The following is an 18,829-nucleotide window of genomic DNA, read 5'->3' as shown; positions in this document are numbered from 1 at the left end:
CACATCAAAGTCTCTGAGTATTTGCCAGACATCAGGTTCATCATTTTTCATTAAGGACAAATGTACCTATAAAGCTCTGAATTGTTTTTCTCCAAAAACCACAGTGGCCTTTTATGCAGGGACGTTTCCTTGCGGTCACCCCCGCCGACTGCTTCGGGGCTTCCTTTTCCACCCACCAGAGGTCGCCTCACTCTCCCTGCACATTTTGCCCGCATTTTCCAGATGCTGTTTTAGCCAGAATCTGGAAAATGTGGGCAAAATGCGCGGAGAGAGAGAGGTGACTGATGACGGGTGGAAAAGGCATGCATAACCAAAAGGAAGCCCCGAAGCAGTCGGCGGGGGTGACCACAGCCAGTGTTTGTTGAGTATGTATTGTAAGTACATTTTAAAAAATGTCAGAGTATAATTAATATTTATGCTATTCATGGAGTCAAATTATGTGTAGATTAGCCACTTTGCTAACATTGCTGAAAAATGCATGTAGCTTTAAAAAAAATCTTGAAAATACAGACATGTTCAGGCATTCCTTTTTATTATTGCAGTAGGAGATTCTAAGCGTTAGACAGTTTTTCAGATGTGTACATCCATATTTTCCCCATTTGGCATATGTAATTATTTTATATTAAGGCTTCTGCCAGTTTAGTTACAAATAAAATTTGTGCTAAATACAGAGCTGTCATTTGGAATGTCAATTATAATATCAATTATTTAAGGGAATTAGAAAAGATGAGGCACTTCATAATGACAACAGACATGGAAAAAGCATATGTGGCTATTGTTTTCTTGCTTGGGTTGTTGAGAATTCTTCTGGCTTTAGTTTCTGATGGTCTTTTGGGTGATGGAGGTTTTAGAGATAATTTTCAGACCAGAGCTGCTTCCGGACCCAATGCCTTTCCCACTACCAGAGCTGAAATTGCTTCCTCCAAAGTTTAACCCGCTACCACCACTACGTCCTCCACCATAACCACTTCCAAGGCCAAGGCCACTTCCAAAGCCACTGCTTACAATACTGCCACCACCTCCAAAACACAAGCCACTTCCAAGGCCAAACCCTCCTCCACCAAGACTACCAAATCCTCCTCCTCCTCCAAGACTGCCATAACCTCCTCCTAGGCCAGCTCCACCACTGCCAACACCTCCAGCGCTGGCACTGACAACAGCTGTAATGAAAACATGAACCGATTAGATCTTTGTATGTTCTATAAAGATTAAAGAAATGGTCCAATTGGCTGGCAAGTTTTTCTGTTTTAGCCCATTGGCTTTCCCCCCACTAGTCTGTTTCAGAGGGTAGCCATGTTGATGTGCAAAAGAAGAGCTAGATTTGAGCCCAGTAGCATCTTAGAGACTTGCTGCCCATTCCTGAGCCAGAGGGCCGAATGGGCTTAGGAGGCGACCGGCCCCCTAAGCTGGCATTCATGCCACTTGTGCTGTGCAAACTGGAATGCTGGCTCAGCCTCTCGCTGACGTCCTGGGAGGCGTTTCTGGGGACAGGGCTGCCACTAGGCAGCCTCCTAACTCCTTTCAGCCCGGGAATGCCCCCTTCAGAAACAGTGGTGCTACACCAGCTTTTTGTTGGCACAGCATCACTGTTTTCAACGGGGCAGTTTTCAACGGGGCTATTTCCCCTATTTTGTCATTTTTATTTTTTAAAAGGGGTTTTCCCCTTTAGAGGTGCCATGGAGGCTCCTCAGCCACAAGCTTTCCCTGGCTGCTGCAGGGCTCAGGAATGAGCTGTTAGTATCCTTCAGGCTTGGACTCTTGAAAGCTTATATTCCAAAAAGAAAGAAAGAAAGAAAGAAAGAAAGAAAGAAAGAAAGAAAGAAAGAAAGAAAGAAAGAAAGAAAGAAAGAAAGAAAGAAAGAACATATCGATTCAAGGTACTTACAGATGCTCACTGGATTGACACCCTCTCCACAGAACCTGTTGAAGAAGGAATTTAAAACTGAATGAAAACATGTCCATTGACCACTTGTAAACATGGCATGTCGAATATTAAGGCTGAATGCTGACTTGGAGATTTAGATATCACCAGCCGCTCACAGCTGTGGTCTCACATTGCTCCCCCCGGTTGCCTGAAGCCTGACTCGCCCATCATCTTCCCAAGCTGCAGCCATTTTAAGTTGTATGTGCTACACAGGGCTAGGTCCTCAGCTTAACCCCCCCCCCCCCATGACTTTGTTTATTTAGGGCATTTCTAGGCCATCTCTTCAGAGACCTACTTGAGGCGGCTTACAATTAAAAACACAGTAAAACCATTAAAGAGCCATAAATTACCAATATTAAAAACAAGCCAGTAAAAACAAGCCACGGGCATTAAAAAAGCATAAAACAACCATTCTGCAGCCTAAAAAAAAGATCCATGAAACAAACCTCAGGCTAGAAGCAGACCATTAGACAACTACAAGAGATAAAGAAAAATCTTTTCTGAATCCCAGATGAAAAGAAATGCTTTGGCGTCTAAATGCGTCTAAAGGACAGTGTGGTAGGCGCCATACCTGAGGCGTCTCCATGGATACAGCAACACAAAGGAAAACATGTCTGACTCAGAATGACTGACTGGTGCATCATTATGCACAAAGGGAAAGAAAGAAAGAAAGAAAGAAAGAAAGAAAGAAAGAAAGAAAGAAAGAAAGAAAGAAAGAAAGAAAGAAAGAAAGAAAGAAAGAAAGAAGCATGACTCCAATGAATTAATAGTGCACACAGATGAAGGAAAACCCAGGAACTGAAAGGTAAATTCAGCGGGGATTCCAGATTATCAAGATGAAATGAGAGCATTTCAGGTGTAAGAATCCACTGTCTGTTTAGAATTTGGCTAGCTTTATGCTCCGGAAGAGAGGTTTCATAAAAAAGTCAGCTTATCTAACTTACAAATTATTGCTGTCAGGGTTTTTCCATACCCACAGACAACCTCGGCCTTCACCATCCTGGTATTTCTGTCATTCCTCAAAGACCTTTTCGAATAAAAACGTTTTTAATCCACTCAGGGAAGGCCTGAAGTGATGGGGCAATTCTCACCTCCTCAAGGAGGGACTTCTGTATTATAGGAGAAGTGTTATATTTATTATGTTTTAAGGCGGGGTCCTCAACCTATGCGCCAGGAATCTTCAGGTGGGTCACAAAGCCCCACAGACAACTATCATTTTTCCAGAGGCCTTTTGGAAGGACGTGCTCCACAGAAAGCAAACATGCATGCTAAGAAGAACAGGAGGAGGAGGAAGAGGTAATGTTGTTCAGTAGCAGAGAGGATTTTTCCATGGCTTTGCCCCTTGACTCGTTCCTCACTGTGGTACCTCAAGTGATGTTTGCCTTGTGTTTCCTGCCCTCAGCTCGTCCATTGCTCATTTTCCTGGCCTTAACACTGGTAAAGTAATCTCTCTGGTTCCTCCTCTTCCTATCATAAGACCCTGAAGTTTCATGACTTCTTGTGATGAGCTTGTAGGTTAGAGGGTCCCCTACTCAGTGGGCCTAAGCTCTGAAAAAGCTGAAGACCACGGCTTTATTATACTAGAATCCATTGATATCACGAGAACACATGAAGCTACCTTATATTGAACCAGACCATCAGTATCAAGGTCAGTATTAGACTGGCAGCAGCTCTGAGGCTGGGGTCTTTCATTATCACCTGCTACCTGACCCTTTTAACTGGAGAGTCCAGGGATTGAACTTGGGTCCTTCTGTATGCCAAGCAGATGCTCTACCATTGAGCCACAGCCCTGGAAGAAAGGTTCCCACCCTTCTTCACACTACAGAACTTAAAGGAGGTTGATTTAATGTCAAAGAAAAGAACGTTACCAATATTACTAGTGGGTGGTTATACCAAGCCAGAAGGTAATTCCTATAGTTAGCTGTGTCTACACCGGGACTTTCAACACAGAGTGTTTTCTGACTGTTGCAACATGTCTATAGCAATAGCTGTGGTCAGCATTGATATTTATCTTTGCACACCCTACCTGCTCTCCTCTCCTTCCAGCAGCTTTCTGTATGTGGCAATTTCAATATCCAGGGCCAGCTTGACATTCATCAGCTCCTGGTACTCCCGCAACAAGCGAGTCATCTCTTCCTTCGCTTTCTGTAGAGCATCGTCCAGCTCAAGGAGCTTGGCATTGGCATCTTTGACAGTCAGTTCTCCGCGCTCTTCAGCATCCGTAATGGCAGTCTGCAGATTAGCACACTGTAAGAGTGAAGGGCATTGATCAATTCCTCCAATTCCTTTTTATCATTCATATAATTTAAGAGAGACAGCATGGTGTAGGGGTTAAGAGCAGTGGTTTGGAGGGGTGGGGTCTGATCTGGAGAACCGAGTTTGATTCCCCACTCCTCCACATGAGCGGTGGAGGCTAATCTGGTGAACTGGATTTGTTTCCCCACTCCTACACATGAAGCCAGCTGGGTGACCTTGGGCTAGTTGCAGCTCTACCTACCTCACAGGGTGTCTGTTGTGGGGGGGGGAAGGGAAGGTGATTGTAAGCCTGTTTGAGTCTCCCTTAAGTGGTAGAGAAAGTCGGCATATAAAAAACAACTCTTCTTCTTCTTCTTAAACATTTATAACAATTGTTCCATAGCATTTTTCTTAGTTTTAGTTGAAGAAATTAGTGTGAAAACATAGGCATCAATCAATCAATCAATCAATCAATCATTCCTTTATTGGCATAAAAAGGCACAATACAAAAGGAATGGAAATATTAAAAGGTGCCCTTTAAAAAATAATTAGTGGACAGTTACATCGAATAACATTGCTTGTTGATAATACCATCTAATTAACTGTTTGACGGTCTTTTAAAACAAGCTTTAAAAACTGTGCCACCGTCTCCAATATTTGAGGCGAACGATTATTCGATAAATAGGCAACATTAAAAGAATCTGGGGCATTCTGCCTATCAATCAACAGGGGGCTTAATAGATCATTGCGAGATTCTGTATAGAAACTACAATAAAATAAGACATGAGCAACTGTTTCAATACAATTGTTGTTGCAGGGGTAAAGCCTGGCAGACAGAGGGATTTTCCGAAATCTGCCTTCAAGTAGCTTGCAAACATAGGTGGTAGGTGGGACTTCTGAGTAAAATGTATGAAATTGCTAATTGGGGGGGGGGAATCTAATTAATTTTTGCAACATCCATTGAAGGATTAAACTTAAAGAATTTAACTTTGCTCGAACTGTGGCTTTCAAATTTCCTATGCTCAGAGAACAATTCCAATATCATTTTGGTTGCTGTGGAAGTTAACCCTTGTAATATTGTCGAAGGCTTTCACGGTCAGAGTTCATTGGTTCTTGTAGGTTATCCGGGCTGTGTAACCGTGGTCTTGGAATTTTCTTTCCTGACGTTTCGCCAGCAACTGTGGCAGGCATCTTCAGAGTAGTAACACTGAAGGACAGTGTCTCTCAGTGTCAAGGGTGTAGAAAGAGTAATATATAGTCAGAAAGGGGTTGGGTTTGAGCTGAGTATTGTCCTGCAAAAGTATTGTCCTGTAAGTATCAAGATAATGTGCTAATGAGGATATGGTATGTTAATATGGAACCATTGTATCCTGAAGTGATCTGTTAATGTGTGTAATCCAAAACTAATCTGTATGGCTATTGTTGAATGTTGTCTTTGTCTGGAGGTTTTTCAGGGCAGGAAGCCAAGCCTTATTCATTCTTAAACTCTCCTCTTTTCTGTTAAAGTTGTGCTGATGTTTGTGAATTTCAATGGCTTCTCTGTGCAATCTGACAAAATAGTTGGTAGAACTGTCCAGTCTTTCAGTGTCTTGGAATAAGACCCTGTGTCCTGTTTGTGTCAGTCCATGTTCAGCCACTGCTGATTTCTCAGGTTGGCCAAGTCTGCAGTATCTTTCATGTTCTTTTATCCTTGTTTGTATGCTGCGTTTTGTGGTCCCGATGTAAACTTCTCCACAGCTGCAAGGTATACGATATACTCCTGCAGAGGTGAGGGGGTCTCTTTTGTCTTTTGCTGATCGTAGCATTTGTTGTATTTTCTTGGTGGGTTTAAACACTGTTTGTAGGTTATGTTTTTTCAAAAGTTTCTCCATCCTATCAGTGACTCCTTTAATAAATGGCAAGAATACCTTTCCTATGGGAGACTGTTTTTCTTGAGTTTTCTGATTTTTGTTTGGTTCAATGGCCCTTCTGATTTCATTCTTGGAGTAGCCGTTTGCTAGCAGTGCGTGATTTAGATGGTTAGTTTCTTCCTTGAGAAACTGTGGTTCACAGATCCGTCTTGCACGGTCCATTAATGTTTTGATTATTCCTCTTGCTAGCAATATAACACGCAAGGAGAGAAACGCCATCAAGACCCTCAATGCTGATCCAGAAATCATTATTCTACCAGCTGACAAAGGCAATGCCACAGTGATCATGAAAACAGAAGAATACAAAAAGAAGATTGAGGAACTTCTGGACCCTGCCACATACAAAAAACTAAAACGAGATCCAACTTGCAAAATTACCAGGAAAACTAGCATTCTGATCAAGAATTCCACTCTTCATCCCGACACACACAGAAAACTATGCAAGACTGAAGCACAACCACCACGATTATATGGACTACCTAAAATTCATAAGGATTCCGTTCCACTCCGACCCATCGTGAGTGCCATTGGTTCCCCAACATATGAATTAGCTAAATATTTGACCACCCTCCTACAGGACCACATTGGAAAAACCACTTCTTACATCAAAGATTCAACTCACTTCATCAACAAAATCAGTCCGTTAAGACTCAATCCAAAGGATATATTAATCAGTTTTGATGTTGTATCCCTCTTTACCAAGGTTCCAGTTAAAGACACAATCTCATTGATTAACCAGATTTTTCCAGAAGATATAACAGCCTTATTTCACCATTGTTTGACAACAAGTTATTTCCTATGGGATCAAGAATTTTATGAACAGATTGATGGAGTAGCTATGGGAAGTCCACTCAGTCCAGTAATAGCAAACTTTTACATGGAATATTTTGAAAAGACAGCATTAGAATCAGCACCTTACAAACCTACAGTCTGGTTCAGGTTCGTAGATGATACATTTACCATTTGGAGCCATGGTGAAGAAAAATTAATGGACTTTCTAAATCATCTTAATAATATCCATCCAAACATTCAGTTTACCATGGAAAAGGAAATTGAGGGTAAACTCCCATTTCTTGATACCCTTGTCATCCGTAAATCAAACCTTCAGTTAGGTCACAAGGTCTACCGGAAACCAACTCACACAGATCGCTACTTACACAAAAACTCCAACCACCACCCCCCACAGGAAAGAGGAATAATCAAAACATTAATGGACCGTGCAAGACGGATCTGTGAACCACAGTTTCTCAAGGAAGAAACTAACCATCTAAATCACGCACTGCTAGCAAACGGCTACTCCAAGAATGAAATCAGAAGGGCCATTGAACCAAACAAAAATCAGAAAACTCAAGAAAAACAGTCTCCCATAGGAAAGGTATTCTTGCCATTTATTAAAGGAGTCACTGATAGGATGGAGAAACTTTTGAAAAAACATAACCTACAAACAGTGTTTAAACCCACCAAGAAAATACAACAAATGCTACGATCAGCAAAAGACAAAAGAGACCCCCTCACCTCTGCAGGAGTATATCGTATACCTTGCAGCTGTGGAGAAGTTTACATCGGGACCACAAAACGCAGCATACAAACAAGGATAAAAGAACATGAAAGATACTGCAGACTTGGCCAACCTGAGAAATCAGCAGTGGCTGAACATGGACTGACACAAACAGGACACAGGGTCTTATTCCAAGACACTGAAAGACTGGACAGTTCTACCAACTATTTTGTCAGATTGCACAGAGAAGCCATTGAAATTCACAAACATCAGCACAACTTTAACAGAAAAGAGGAGAGTTTAAGAATGAATAAGGCTTGGCTTCCTGCCCTGAAAAACCTCCAGACAAAGACAACATTCAACAATAGCCATACAGATTAGTTTTGGATTACACACATTAACAGATCACTTCAGGATACAATGGTTCCATATTAACATACCATATCCTCATTAGCACATTATCTTGATACTTACAGGACAATACTTTTGCAGGACAATACTCAGCTCAAACCCAACCCCTTTCTGACTATATATTACTCTTTCTACACCCTTGACACTGAGAGACACTGTCCTTCAGTGTTACTACTCTGAAGATGCCTGCCACAGTTGCTGGCGAAACGTCAGGAAAGAAAATTCCAAGACCACGGTTACACAGCCCGGATAACCTACAAGAACCAATTAACCCTTGTACTTTGCAAAAGATTATGGGGAGTGTTTTAGGATGCACACAGGCTGCATTCACACATCAGTGGACACTGTACTATCATTATTCTGTAGCAATCATTTACCACTGGTTTATCTTGTCCGTGCTAGGAAAATCCACTTGCAAATGATCACTATCATGCAACAGTTGCACAATATCTAGTTTTGTGTGGATGTAGTCACAGTGTGTTGGCCAATCATCTTATAATTTGTCCCACAGAACATCAGACTTCATCTTAAAACTCACCTGCAGTTGGCCAATGCAGAGGAAGTTTGTTAACAGTGGGCAGGCTGCTTTAATCCACTCTTATTTGGAAACAACCCTGAGAGCCAGCGTGGTGTAATGGTTAGAGGCAGTGGACTCTGATCTCATGAACCAGGTTTGACCCCCTACTCCTCCACATGAGTGGCGGACTCTAATATGGTTTCCCCGCTCCTATACATGAAGCCATCTGGGTGACTTTAGGCCAGTCACAGGTCTCTCTGAACTCTCTCAGCCGCACCTACTTCATAAGGTGTCTGTTGTGGGGAATGGAAAGGAAGGTGATTGTAAGCTGCTTTGAGCCTCCTTAAAGGTAGAGAAAAGCAGGGTATAAAAACCAACATCTTCATCATCATCATCTTCTTCTTCTATAGATGTTTGTGAGGGACTCCTAATGAGCTTCTGATGAACTCCAATGTTCCTTGAAACACCATTTGAAAACCATTGCTCAAATCTTGGAGCAATGACACACTGACATTTGTATATGAGACTGAAATTTCTAAAAATGGACTTTGCTTCTGCAAAGGTCAGAGTCCAAAAAAATTTCTTTTGCTTTCGGTGCAGAACCAATTCACACTTAGTGCATTATCGTGCAGAACCTTCCTTGGATGTCTGCATTGATATTCCGGATCCTGAACTATTTCTAGATCAGGGTTTTCCTTGCATGCCCCTCCCGATGACCAGTGCAAGCAATATGAACAACACTATCACCACTAATGAGGAAAGGACCCTTCCTGGATAGTGAAGGATGCCTCTATGTCTTGGAGGAATAATCAATGACTAATTAAACAGTGGAATTCACTGCCAGTGGACCTGGTGATATCAACAATCATTGATGGCTCTAAAAGGGAGTTAGATTCATGGAGGAGAGGTCCATCAATGGCTACTAGCCATGGTGAGTAAAGGGAACCTCCGCATTCAGAGGCAGTAAACCTCTGAATACCACTGCTAGGAGGCAGCATCAGATGAAGGCCTTGGCCTGTGTGTTTGGCTCTCCAGAGCAACTGCTTGGCCCCTGTGTGAAACAGAATGCTGGATTAGATGGACTCTGTTTATGTTCTTAAGATGTTATCTCCTGTATCCACGAGGATGGACCCCAGAATTGCTGCCTTGATAGGTATTTTCAGAATTTGGAAACAACTCTATATATACCACTACTGGTGCATGTGGAGGACAATACATTCAATCTTTGATGTCACCATATTTTTGTCCACCAGAAGAAACAGGACAAGAAGAACATTGGGGCACCAAACCATTCAGCCCAACACCCTGTTTCCAAACAGTGGCTTACCAAGGGGAAAAAGTCTTCATATCTTTTTATTTTCTCCCAGTGCCACACCATAGTGACCATGATGCCATAAACAGATCTTTCTCTCAGGTGAATGTTAATGGGCACCTCTCTGCCTTGCTGGGATGACACTGTATTGATTAGAGACTTCCTTACCTGGTTCCTGGAATTTTCAATTTCAGCCCGTATCCTCTGGATCATCCGACTGAGCTCTGAAATCTCTCCTTTTGTATTACGCAAATCATCACCATGTTTCCCTGCAGTGGCCTGGAGCTCTTCAAACTATAAAATCAAGGGAGAGGGGAAATTCATGTTCCTGTTCAGCAACTAGTTTTGCCAAAGGGCTGCTAACTGAGTGCAAAAGCCACCCCTAGATAGCCAGTTGCCCTGAACTGGATGGCCCAATTTAGCCTGAGCTCATCAGATCTTGGAAGCTAAGCAGTGTCAGCCTTGGTTAGTACTTGGAAGGAGACCACCAGGGTTGTTATGCAGAGGTTGGCAATGGCAAACCACCTCTGTTGATCTCTTGTCTTGAAAATCTTGTAGAGTCACTAGGGTTGCCAGCTCTGGGTTGGGAAATACCTGGAGATTTTGGGGATGGAGTCTGAGGAGGGTGGGGTTTGGAGAGGGGAGGGACTTCCATGCCATAGAGTTCAGTTGCCAAAGTGGCCCTTTTCTCTCTAGGGGAACTGATTTCTATCTCCAGGAGATCAGTTGTAATAGCGGGAGATCTCCAGCCACCACCCTAACAGTCACCCTAAGTCGGCTGTGACTTGATGGCACTTTCCACCACCAACTAGACGGTTGCCAAATCACATAGATACCGGTCTTCCACACCCCTTGTTTTGTTTGCAAGATGGATGTTGGGATGGTATCCCATAGAAGGCTGAAATTAGGCCCGCAGCAGCCAGTTGCCGATTTCCTGCTCTCATTAATGTAGCACCACAAGGATGAAAAGACATTGCATGTAAACGCAACGTTTTGTCAGAACTGAACCTTTGAAATCTGAATGTTTCCCACCCCCCAGGTTCATTTCTGGCTCTAATTAAAATACCAGCCAAACCAGTGCAGATCTCTGCTTCTCATCAGGAGGAAGGATCCCAAATATGGTACAGGGATATTTTGTGGGATTGTGCTGGCCTCAATCCAACCCAGGGTTAAGTGTGTTTGATCTACCTGATTTCTGTATTTATTTGATTTTTATCCCACCCTTTCTAGACAAGAGCCTGACTCAGGGCTTCTGTGCTGGATTGTGGCCTTTGTGTTTAAGAGCAGAGAAATGAGGAATGGAGCTAATTCTGGGAGTGCTGATCAAACATTGGGCAGGTGACAACATTTTGTAGTTTTAATTCAAATGATTGATTTTTGAAAATATTTATATTTTACTTTTTTACTTTTTTTTACGCAAGGGATACTGTCAAAACAAACAAACAAACAAAGCCAGGATTCATAGACTATTCAATGATGTTATCCATGGATTTCAAAGTTCTTTGCCTCCTTAAGGGTGCTTAAAGTGGGGGGACTTCTTCTGGGCTTAGAGTAGGGGTCACTGGGGGTGTGGGGGGAGGTAGTTGTGAATTTCCTGCATTGTGCAGGGGGTTGGACTAGATGACCCTGGTGGTCTCTTCAAACTCTATGATTCTATGATTCTAACTATTTTCAGCTCCAGTTCTTGTTAGATGACTTCCCATCCCTAAATATGTGAAGATATTAAAAGGACATGGGTTCCATCTTACTTATGGAAAAGATCATGTGGTAAAGAAACAGATCATCGAAAAACTAGACTTCCAGTGAAGGGGAACCTCCACTGGACAATCTACTCACCTTGGTTTGGTACCAGGTGTCCGCTTCAGCTCGGCTCCTGTTGGCAATGTCCTCATACTGGGCTTTCACCTCAGCAACGATGCTGCTCAGGTCTAGGTCTCGGTTGTTATCCATTGAGAGGATAACAGCAGTGTCCGACATCTGGACCTGCAACTGAGTCATCTCCTGAAAGACACACCCCAAAAGAGCAGGGTTGGGAAAATATTTCAGATCTGCGGGTCTCAATGTGCAGGGAAGCCAGAATAAGATTCTTAGTTGCCACTTCCTGCAGAGAAGCACTGGACTGTAAAATATTATTCGACCACCAAGGGAACAGCATCCAATCATTTCAGAATCCGTTTTTAAAAACCTGGAATATTTAATTTTGAAATATGACTTAAAATCTAAGTCCGGCTGATTGATTTTAAAAAAGAGATGCAAGGCATCAGATTTCCCATTGATTTTACATTTTCTCCTGAAAATTCTGAAACTTTAGCAGCATTTTTAATTCTGAATCTTGGAAGAAGAAACAAACAAGATTAAATGAATATTGTCTGAATTTTGCAAGCTAATTTGCATCAGAACATCCTTGAGTGTTCCATTCACCACCACCCAAAAATTTCAGTTCTACATATTTGTAGAAGACTAGGCAACTGGGATGTTCTAAGTCATGTGTAAAGGTGGGTCTGACCCCTCTGCAGAGTAGGGTTGCCAACCTCCAGGTGGCAGCTGGAGAGCTCCTGCTATTAGAACTGATCTCCAGCCAATAGAGATCAGTTCACCTGGAGAAAATGGCCACTTTGGCAATTGGACTCTATGGCATTGAAGTCCCTCCCCTCCCCCAAACCCCACCCTCCTCAGGCTCTGCCCCCAAAACCTCCCACTGGTTGTGAAGAGAGACCTGGCAAGCTTACTGTAGAGGCACTGCCTATCTTCCATTTTCAATTAGTTCAGGGGATGGTGGCTCCTTACCTTGACCCAGCCAATCTACATGGATCTATGTGAAGGCTAGAGTAGAAAATTATAATGTGTCCTACATGGGTCTGGTAACCTCTAGCTGGTACAAAACCCAGACCACAGTAGCTCATTTGCTATTGGGAGCTACATGCAGTATGCACGTTATACCTATTCTGCAGTCACTCCATTGGTGGCAAATTAGTTTCCAGGTTCAGTGCAAAGTGCCAGTTATTACCTACAAAGCCCTTTATGGCCTAGGACCCAGTTATACACAGAACTGCCTCTGTAGATACACTCTAATTGGACAGCTTAGGTTATCTGAGCAAAGGCTTTTGAAGGTGCCACCCTACAAAAAGGATAAGAACAACACTGCCCATACAAGGGTTGCCACCTCCAGGTTCGGAAATACCTGGAGATTTTGGAGGTGGAGCCTGAGGAGGGTGGGTTTTTAAGAGGGGAGGGTCTTCAATGTCATAGAGTCCAATTGCCAAAGCAGCCATTTTCTCCAGGGGAACTGATCTCTATTGGCTGGAGATCAGTTGAAATAGCAGAAGATCTCCAGCCACCACCTAGAGGTTGGCCACCCTAGCCCATACTGACATTTGTTGTTGTCCCTCCCATCTGGTGGACTGACCTACCTCGTGAGGTTAGGAAGGCTCCAAAATTGCTGTTATTTTGCAGGATGTAAACAATGCAACAGTTTAGGGATGTGGTAAAACAGAATTCTGCAGGAGGTTACTTTCTGAAAAGTTAATAGGGTTCTAATTTTAATTGCTTGTGAAAATATTAGGCAGTTTCTATCCCTCCCCCATGCTATTTATTGGAAGTGTTACACTGTGTTTATTTCATTGTTCTCTAATTGTGAAATCCAGTTTATGGGATATGTAAAGACTGGTTTTGCTTCATTGTTCTTTAATTGTGTGATCCAGTTTTATCGCATTGTTCATTGTATGTATTCTTTATTTTATTGTCTGTATAACTCTGTCATCCTCCGTGAGTCTCTGTAACCTGCCTTGGGACAATGGGCCTCCGCACATGTACAAAGACGGCTACCATGTTGGTGGAGTGTTTCAAACACCTGAAACCCAATCTTGGCCACTTCATTGGAAGAACTAGATTTTCACAATCATGGCAGCCATTTTGTGATGCAGTCCACTGTGTTTTATCAAGATTTCAGAAATACCAATTGGCTCAACAGGGTCTCCTGTTCTTCAGGTTGCCAACTTCCACTGGAGCCTGGAGATCTCCCAGAATTATAATTGATCTCCAGACTACAGAGATGTGTTCCTCTGGAGAAAATGGCTGCTTTGGAGTGTGCCATTATATCATGCTGGCATTATACCCTACAAAGGTCCTTCCAATGGAATTATACCCTGCTGAAGTCCCTCCCCTCCCCATACTCCACCTTCCCTAGACTCTATCCCCCAATCTCCAGGTATTTCCCAACCTGGAGTAGACAACCCTTTCTGTTCTACATATTGGCAGAAGGCCCAAAACCAGAATCCAGAGCTCTTAGATCCCCACAGTAGCCCCACCAATTCCTCCACAAAATTTCAGCCAATGCTTTGTTTACATCTTTATCTTAAGCTTCATTATGATTTTTTAATTGTTGTGCTTTATTTCCCAAGTACTCAAAGAAAATTGAATACCGCATCATAGAGGGCTCTCAGGAAGTTGAGTTCATCTGTCAGGGAGTCCACCTTTGCCTCCGTCTCCACTTTGTTCATATAGACAGCATCCACATCCTGAAAAAGACAGTAAGGAACCAAGGTGATCTAGGGACGATGTGTCATTGTAATCATTTTGGTAGGGGACCTGATTTAAATGTAACACTTGGTGTGCAAAGTTTATTTGGTTTGTATTCCATGCATCTTGTTTAAACCAAGTCACCTTCTCTTGCCAAGGTCTCTGGGACCTGGGGAGATGATGTACTGACGCGCTGAAAATTGTTGCCCACATAGGAGCTGAAAGACCTGTTCAAACCAACATGGAATGTTGCACAATTCTGCTTTTCTTATATGTTTTTAAACTGAATGGCTTCACTGAGATGTCACTGTGTATAATGTGAGAACATAAGAACACAAGAACAGTTGTGATGGACCAGACCAACAGCTAGAGTTGCCAGGCCAAGCCAAAGGTCAACAAATGGCCAAATCCTCCCCCTGTTGTTGCCCTAGAGGGATACTGCCTCTGCACATGGTAGTTCCATTTGGTCATTGTGACTAATAGCCCTTGAATGACCTACCTTTCATGAATTGGTCTAATGCTCGTTTAAAACCAACCAAACAAATTATTTGCAGGGGAAGGACCCATGCTGCAACTTCTCAGCATGCCAACTCCAGCTCTCCAGAAACTGCAGTGATAATGTGAAGAAAAGCCTCAAAGCTAGGGTTCCTAACCTCCAGTTGGTAGCTGAACATCTCTCACTATTACAACTGACCTCCAGGCAATAGAAATCAGTTCCCCTGGAGAAAGTACCCGCTTTGGCAATTGGACTCTATGGTATTGAAGTCCCTCTCCTCTCCAAACCCTGCCCTCCTCAGACCCCACCCCCAAAATCTCCAGGTATTTCTCAACCCGGAGCTGGCAACCCTATTCAAAGCAGAAAGAAGCAGTGCCACATTGAAGGAGAAAGAAGCAGTGCCAGAGTAAGGCAAGAATCTACTGTCATCAGTGATTAGGTGATAGTAGCTGAAATAAGTGGATTCAGAGACAGTGCTGTTCCAAGATGGCCTCAGGAATCTGTTGGGCCTCGTTCTAAGAGTGTTTTGGAAGGAGGCAGCTATTCTGCTAAAGCACAGTGGGCTACAATTAGAGTCTTATCTAAATGCAGCTTTTCTGAGTTATCTGTGCTCAGATAACAATAACACTGCCAGCTGTGTCAGTTTTTACAGCAGTATTTTCCCCTTTAAGATATATACAACTTAAGATTTCCCATTCCTGATGAGCTGGGTGAGGTCTATTTGAGGTTTCCTAGAAGAAGGCAGAGAGGCTTCAGATTGGTACAAGGTCCAAAGGACTTCAGTACATACAAGATGATATTGCAGAAGGCAATGTGATTTGTTATTTTCTGTCAAATGAATTATCATAGTATACGTAGGGCTGCCAGATGCCCAGTTATGGTGGACAATTGCCCGCCAATTAAGGGACTGCCCACCGCTCCTCAGCAGGCTGTGAGTGGAAGTAGGCCAGTTGAAGGGGACGTGATTAACGTCACTTCCAGGTCTACCCTGGAAGTTACGTCACATGCGGTTCACCCCCCAGCTCGACCACAATGAAGCTCCCGCCAGTGGCAAGTGGGGACCTGGCAACCCTAAGTATAGGTTAGAGGAGGGCTGTGGGTAGGGCTGCCAACCTCCAGGTACTAGCTGGAGATATCCCTCTATTACAACTGATCTTCAGCCGATAGAGATCAGTTCATCTGGAGAAAATGGCCGCTTTGGCAATTGGACTCTATGGCACTGAAGTCTCTTCCCACCCCAAACCCTACCTTCCTCAGGCTCCACCCCAAAAACCTCCCACCGATGGCAAAGAGGGATCTGGCAACCCTACCTGTGGGTATTTGTGATGTATATTATGCACATGGGCCTATTTAACTCTTTATATTCCTGGTCAGCAACTAATTTTCCTCGAGGCCCCCAGTGAGAAGTGAGTGAGGGTTGATGGACCAGTGACTGAACCCCCGTTCCACAAAAAGGCCTGCCTGTAAGTTCAGTTGCTGCCACCAATATCATTTTATCTGTATCTCTTTTGCATGTAGCCTGCATATTGACATCCTTCAGTGGGAGTGAATTTAGCCCAGGGGTCCTCTGGAGGCTGATCCCTTGTTTGTAACAAAAGTCACTCAGAAACCAGGACAAGTGAGGTGGCCACAGATGCAGAGGAATAAGCACATGAAGTCTGAACCACATAGGAAAAAGAGGAAGTATTCTACCACTCTCCCTAGATGATGTACTTGCTCTTCACAGCTGACAAAACATGCACATATTTTGTACATAGTTATTTCTATCCAAGGGGGGAAAGTCGTCAAGACACTCTAATAAAGCAATAGCGCATTCCTATGTGGAGGTACTCTGGTCTAACCCCAAGGATTTCACTGCAAGTGAGTCAGTAACGGTATCTTTTGATCAGATGGAGTGAATAATTGCGGGTTCAGCCTAACCCAAAGACCCTGGGAGCATAGAACCTCACCTTCTTGAGCATGACAAATTCATTCTCTGCAGATGTGCGCCGGTTGATTTCATCTTGATATCTGTTGGAACAAGAGTATCTTTAAGCACTGGATGACAACAATAACTTCGTGTATTACTCCTAGTGCACTTTAACCTAAACCATCTCTAACAAACATTTATCTGTGTCCTCTTTCTGATTCACACAGTATGCAAAACACTATTAGGATATACCCTCTGTTATCTCATTTTAAGCATCTGAAATTTTTTTGGGGGTGTACGGAGTTGGCCCTGGTCAAACTATTGCTTGAGGATAAGGAGGCTGCCGTATCCCATGCAATGGCAAAATTCTGCTTTTTAGCTGTTAAGAAGAGAAACTCTCTGACAAGTAAGGAGGTAGATTAATTACCTTAGATACACACTACTAACTTATATTATAGCTGAGGTTCACAGAATTTACTTATGATAGCCATATAACTATCCTTAGCTTATATATTCATTCAGGGTTTTTAGTTTCTGATTTTATTTTATTTTTTATTTATTTTTTATAACTATTGACTGTAATTTGTATATATGCTGGTCTTTGTCATTTGTATGTATGCTGGCTCTCAGTATGTATGGTGAGAGCCAGCATGGTGTAATCTGTATGTATGCTGGCTCTCAGTATGTATACTGGCTCTCAGTATGTATGCTGAGAGCCAGAGTGGTGTAGTGGTTAACAGTGGTGATTTGGAGCGGTGGACTCTGATCTGGAGAACCAGGTTTGATTTCCCCACTACTCCACATGAGTGGTGGAGGCTAAACTGGTGAACTGGATTTGTTTCCTCATTCATACACACAAAGTCAGCTGGATGACCTGGGGCAAGTTACAGCTCTGCTAGAGCTCTCTCAACCCCACCTACCGCACAGGGTGTCTGTTGTGGGGAGGGAGGGGAAGGTGATTGTAAGCCAGTTTGAGTCTCCCTTAAGTGGTAGAGAAAGTCAGCATATAAAAACCAACTCTACTTCTTTGACTGTAACAATAAAGAACTGAACTATCAGGATATCGGCCTTGGCTGCAGTGGGTGACAGCTGAGGCAGCAAAAGCCGCTGAAACTGTACTGCTAGAGAGCAGATTTCCCCCTCTCTCCTAGTTTCTGTGTGCCACAGCTAACGTCTGCTAATTTACTTGCAGTGAGGAAAGGGTACCAAGTCCAAGTCTATGTCATATGAAAAGACAACATCAGCTTCCCACAGAAAATGCAGGTACAGGGTAATAACCTGCCTGCCAAGCGAATTCTTCCAGATGAGGCAATCGACAAAACTCCCATGGTAGACAATAAAATCCCCAAAGGCTTATTAACCAATGTGATCGGGAGGAAGAAAAAAACAACCACCCTCTCCAATTAATTTAGCCTTCCATTGACAAGCCTCATTTGTCTCTTGCATGTTGCCTGGGGGCCAAATTTGACATGTCAGTAGGAGTTCCTTGAATATGAGTGGATTTTCCCAGCACTATAATAAGGAAAACAGCAGCTGCACAGAGTCTTGATTCAGAGTGGGGTAGTGAAGCAGGGAGAGAGGTGGCTGAAACCTTACCATGCATGTGATTTTGCTGATTGAAACTGAAACCCCTCTCCCCATGCTATTACTATCCTGGAAAGGAAAGGAAAAAAGACAGGCAAACAGAGAATACCCGACTTTCCCCCCTTCTAGGGCTAACAACAGCTCGGGGGGGGGGGGGAGGGATGTGCGTCAGTTACTTAGGGGATACTGCATTAGGGAAAGAGTTAACCTGCCTCCCCCACCCACTGACACTGAACCCTAATCCAAATCAGGGCTTCCTGAAACAACAGCTTCCCTTTTAAAAAAACCATTCATTCATCTTCTCTGCATTTGGCCTATGAGAACAGAGCTCAGTTTATGGCCAATTATTAGATAAAATACATGCAGCAGCTTTCAGGTAAGGCTGGGAAAAATGTGGCAAGAATCTGGTCAGAAATATTCTAAGATCCTTCCCTGAATTTTCAATGTTATTTTTTAAAAATTAAATATGTAATTTATTTATAGAGATACAAGGGGGAACACTGTCTCAGTAAAGG

At 43.1% G+C, this 18,829-nt stretch overlaps 1 protein-coding gene across 1 annotated transcript in view; it reads right to left on the bottom strand.

Annotated features, from left to right (window-relative positions):
- Window positions 1-782: 782 nt before the first annotated feature.
- The window catches only part of LOC130493504 (keratin, type II cytoskeletal 5-like), a 29,932-nt gene continuing 11,885 nt past the window's right edge, over window positions 783-18,829 (bottom strand). The window contains exons 3-9 of the mRNA XM_056867260.1: window positions 16,771-16,831; window positions 14,229-14,324; window positions 11,644-11,808; window positions 9,976-10,101; window positions 3,951-4,171; window positions 1,886-1,920; window positions 783-1,160 (exon numbers count right to left, since the gene is read on the bottom strand). Coding sequence (XP_056723238.1) covers window positions 814-1,160; window positions 1,886-1,920; window positions 3,951-4,171; window positions 9,976-10,101; window positions 11,644-11,808; window positions 14,229-14,324; window positions 16,771-16,831 — 1,051 coding nt within the window. The 3' untranslated portion in view covers window positions 783-813. The remainder of the gene's footprint in view (window positions 1,161-1,885; window positions 1,921-3,950; window positions 4,172-9,975; window positions 10,102-11,643; window positions 11,809-14,228; window positions 14,325-16,770; window positions 16,832-18,829) is intronic.

Source organism: Euleptes europaea, chromosome 1 (genome assembly GCF_029931775.1).
Source record: "Euleptes europaea isolate rEulEur1 chromosome 1, rEulEur1.hap1, whole genome shotgun sequence".
NCBI lineage: Eukaryota > Metazoa > Chordata > Lepidosauria > Squamata > Sphaerodactylidae > Euleptes > Euleptes europaea.
The sequence above is the reverse complement of the archived record's forward strand: the minus strand, read 5'-3'. Positions and strand labels throughout refer to the sequence as shown.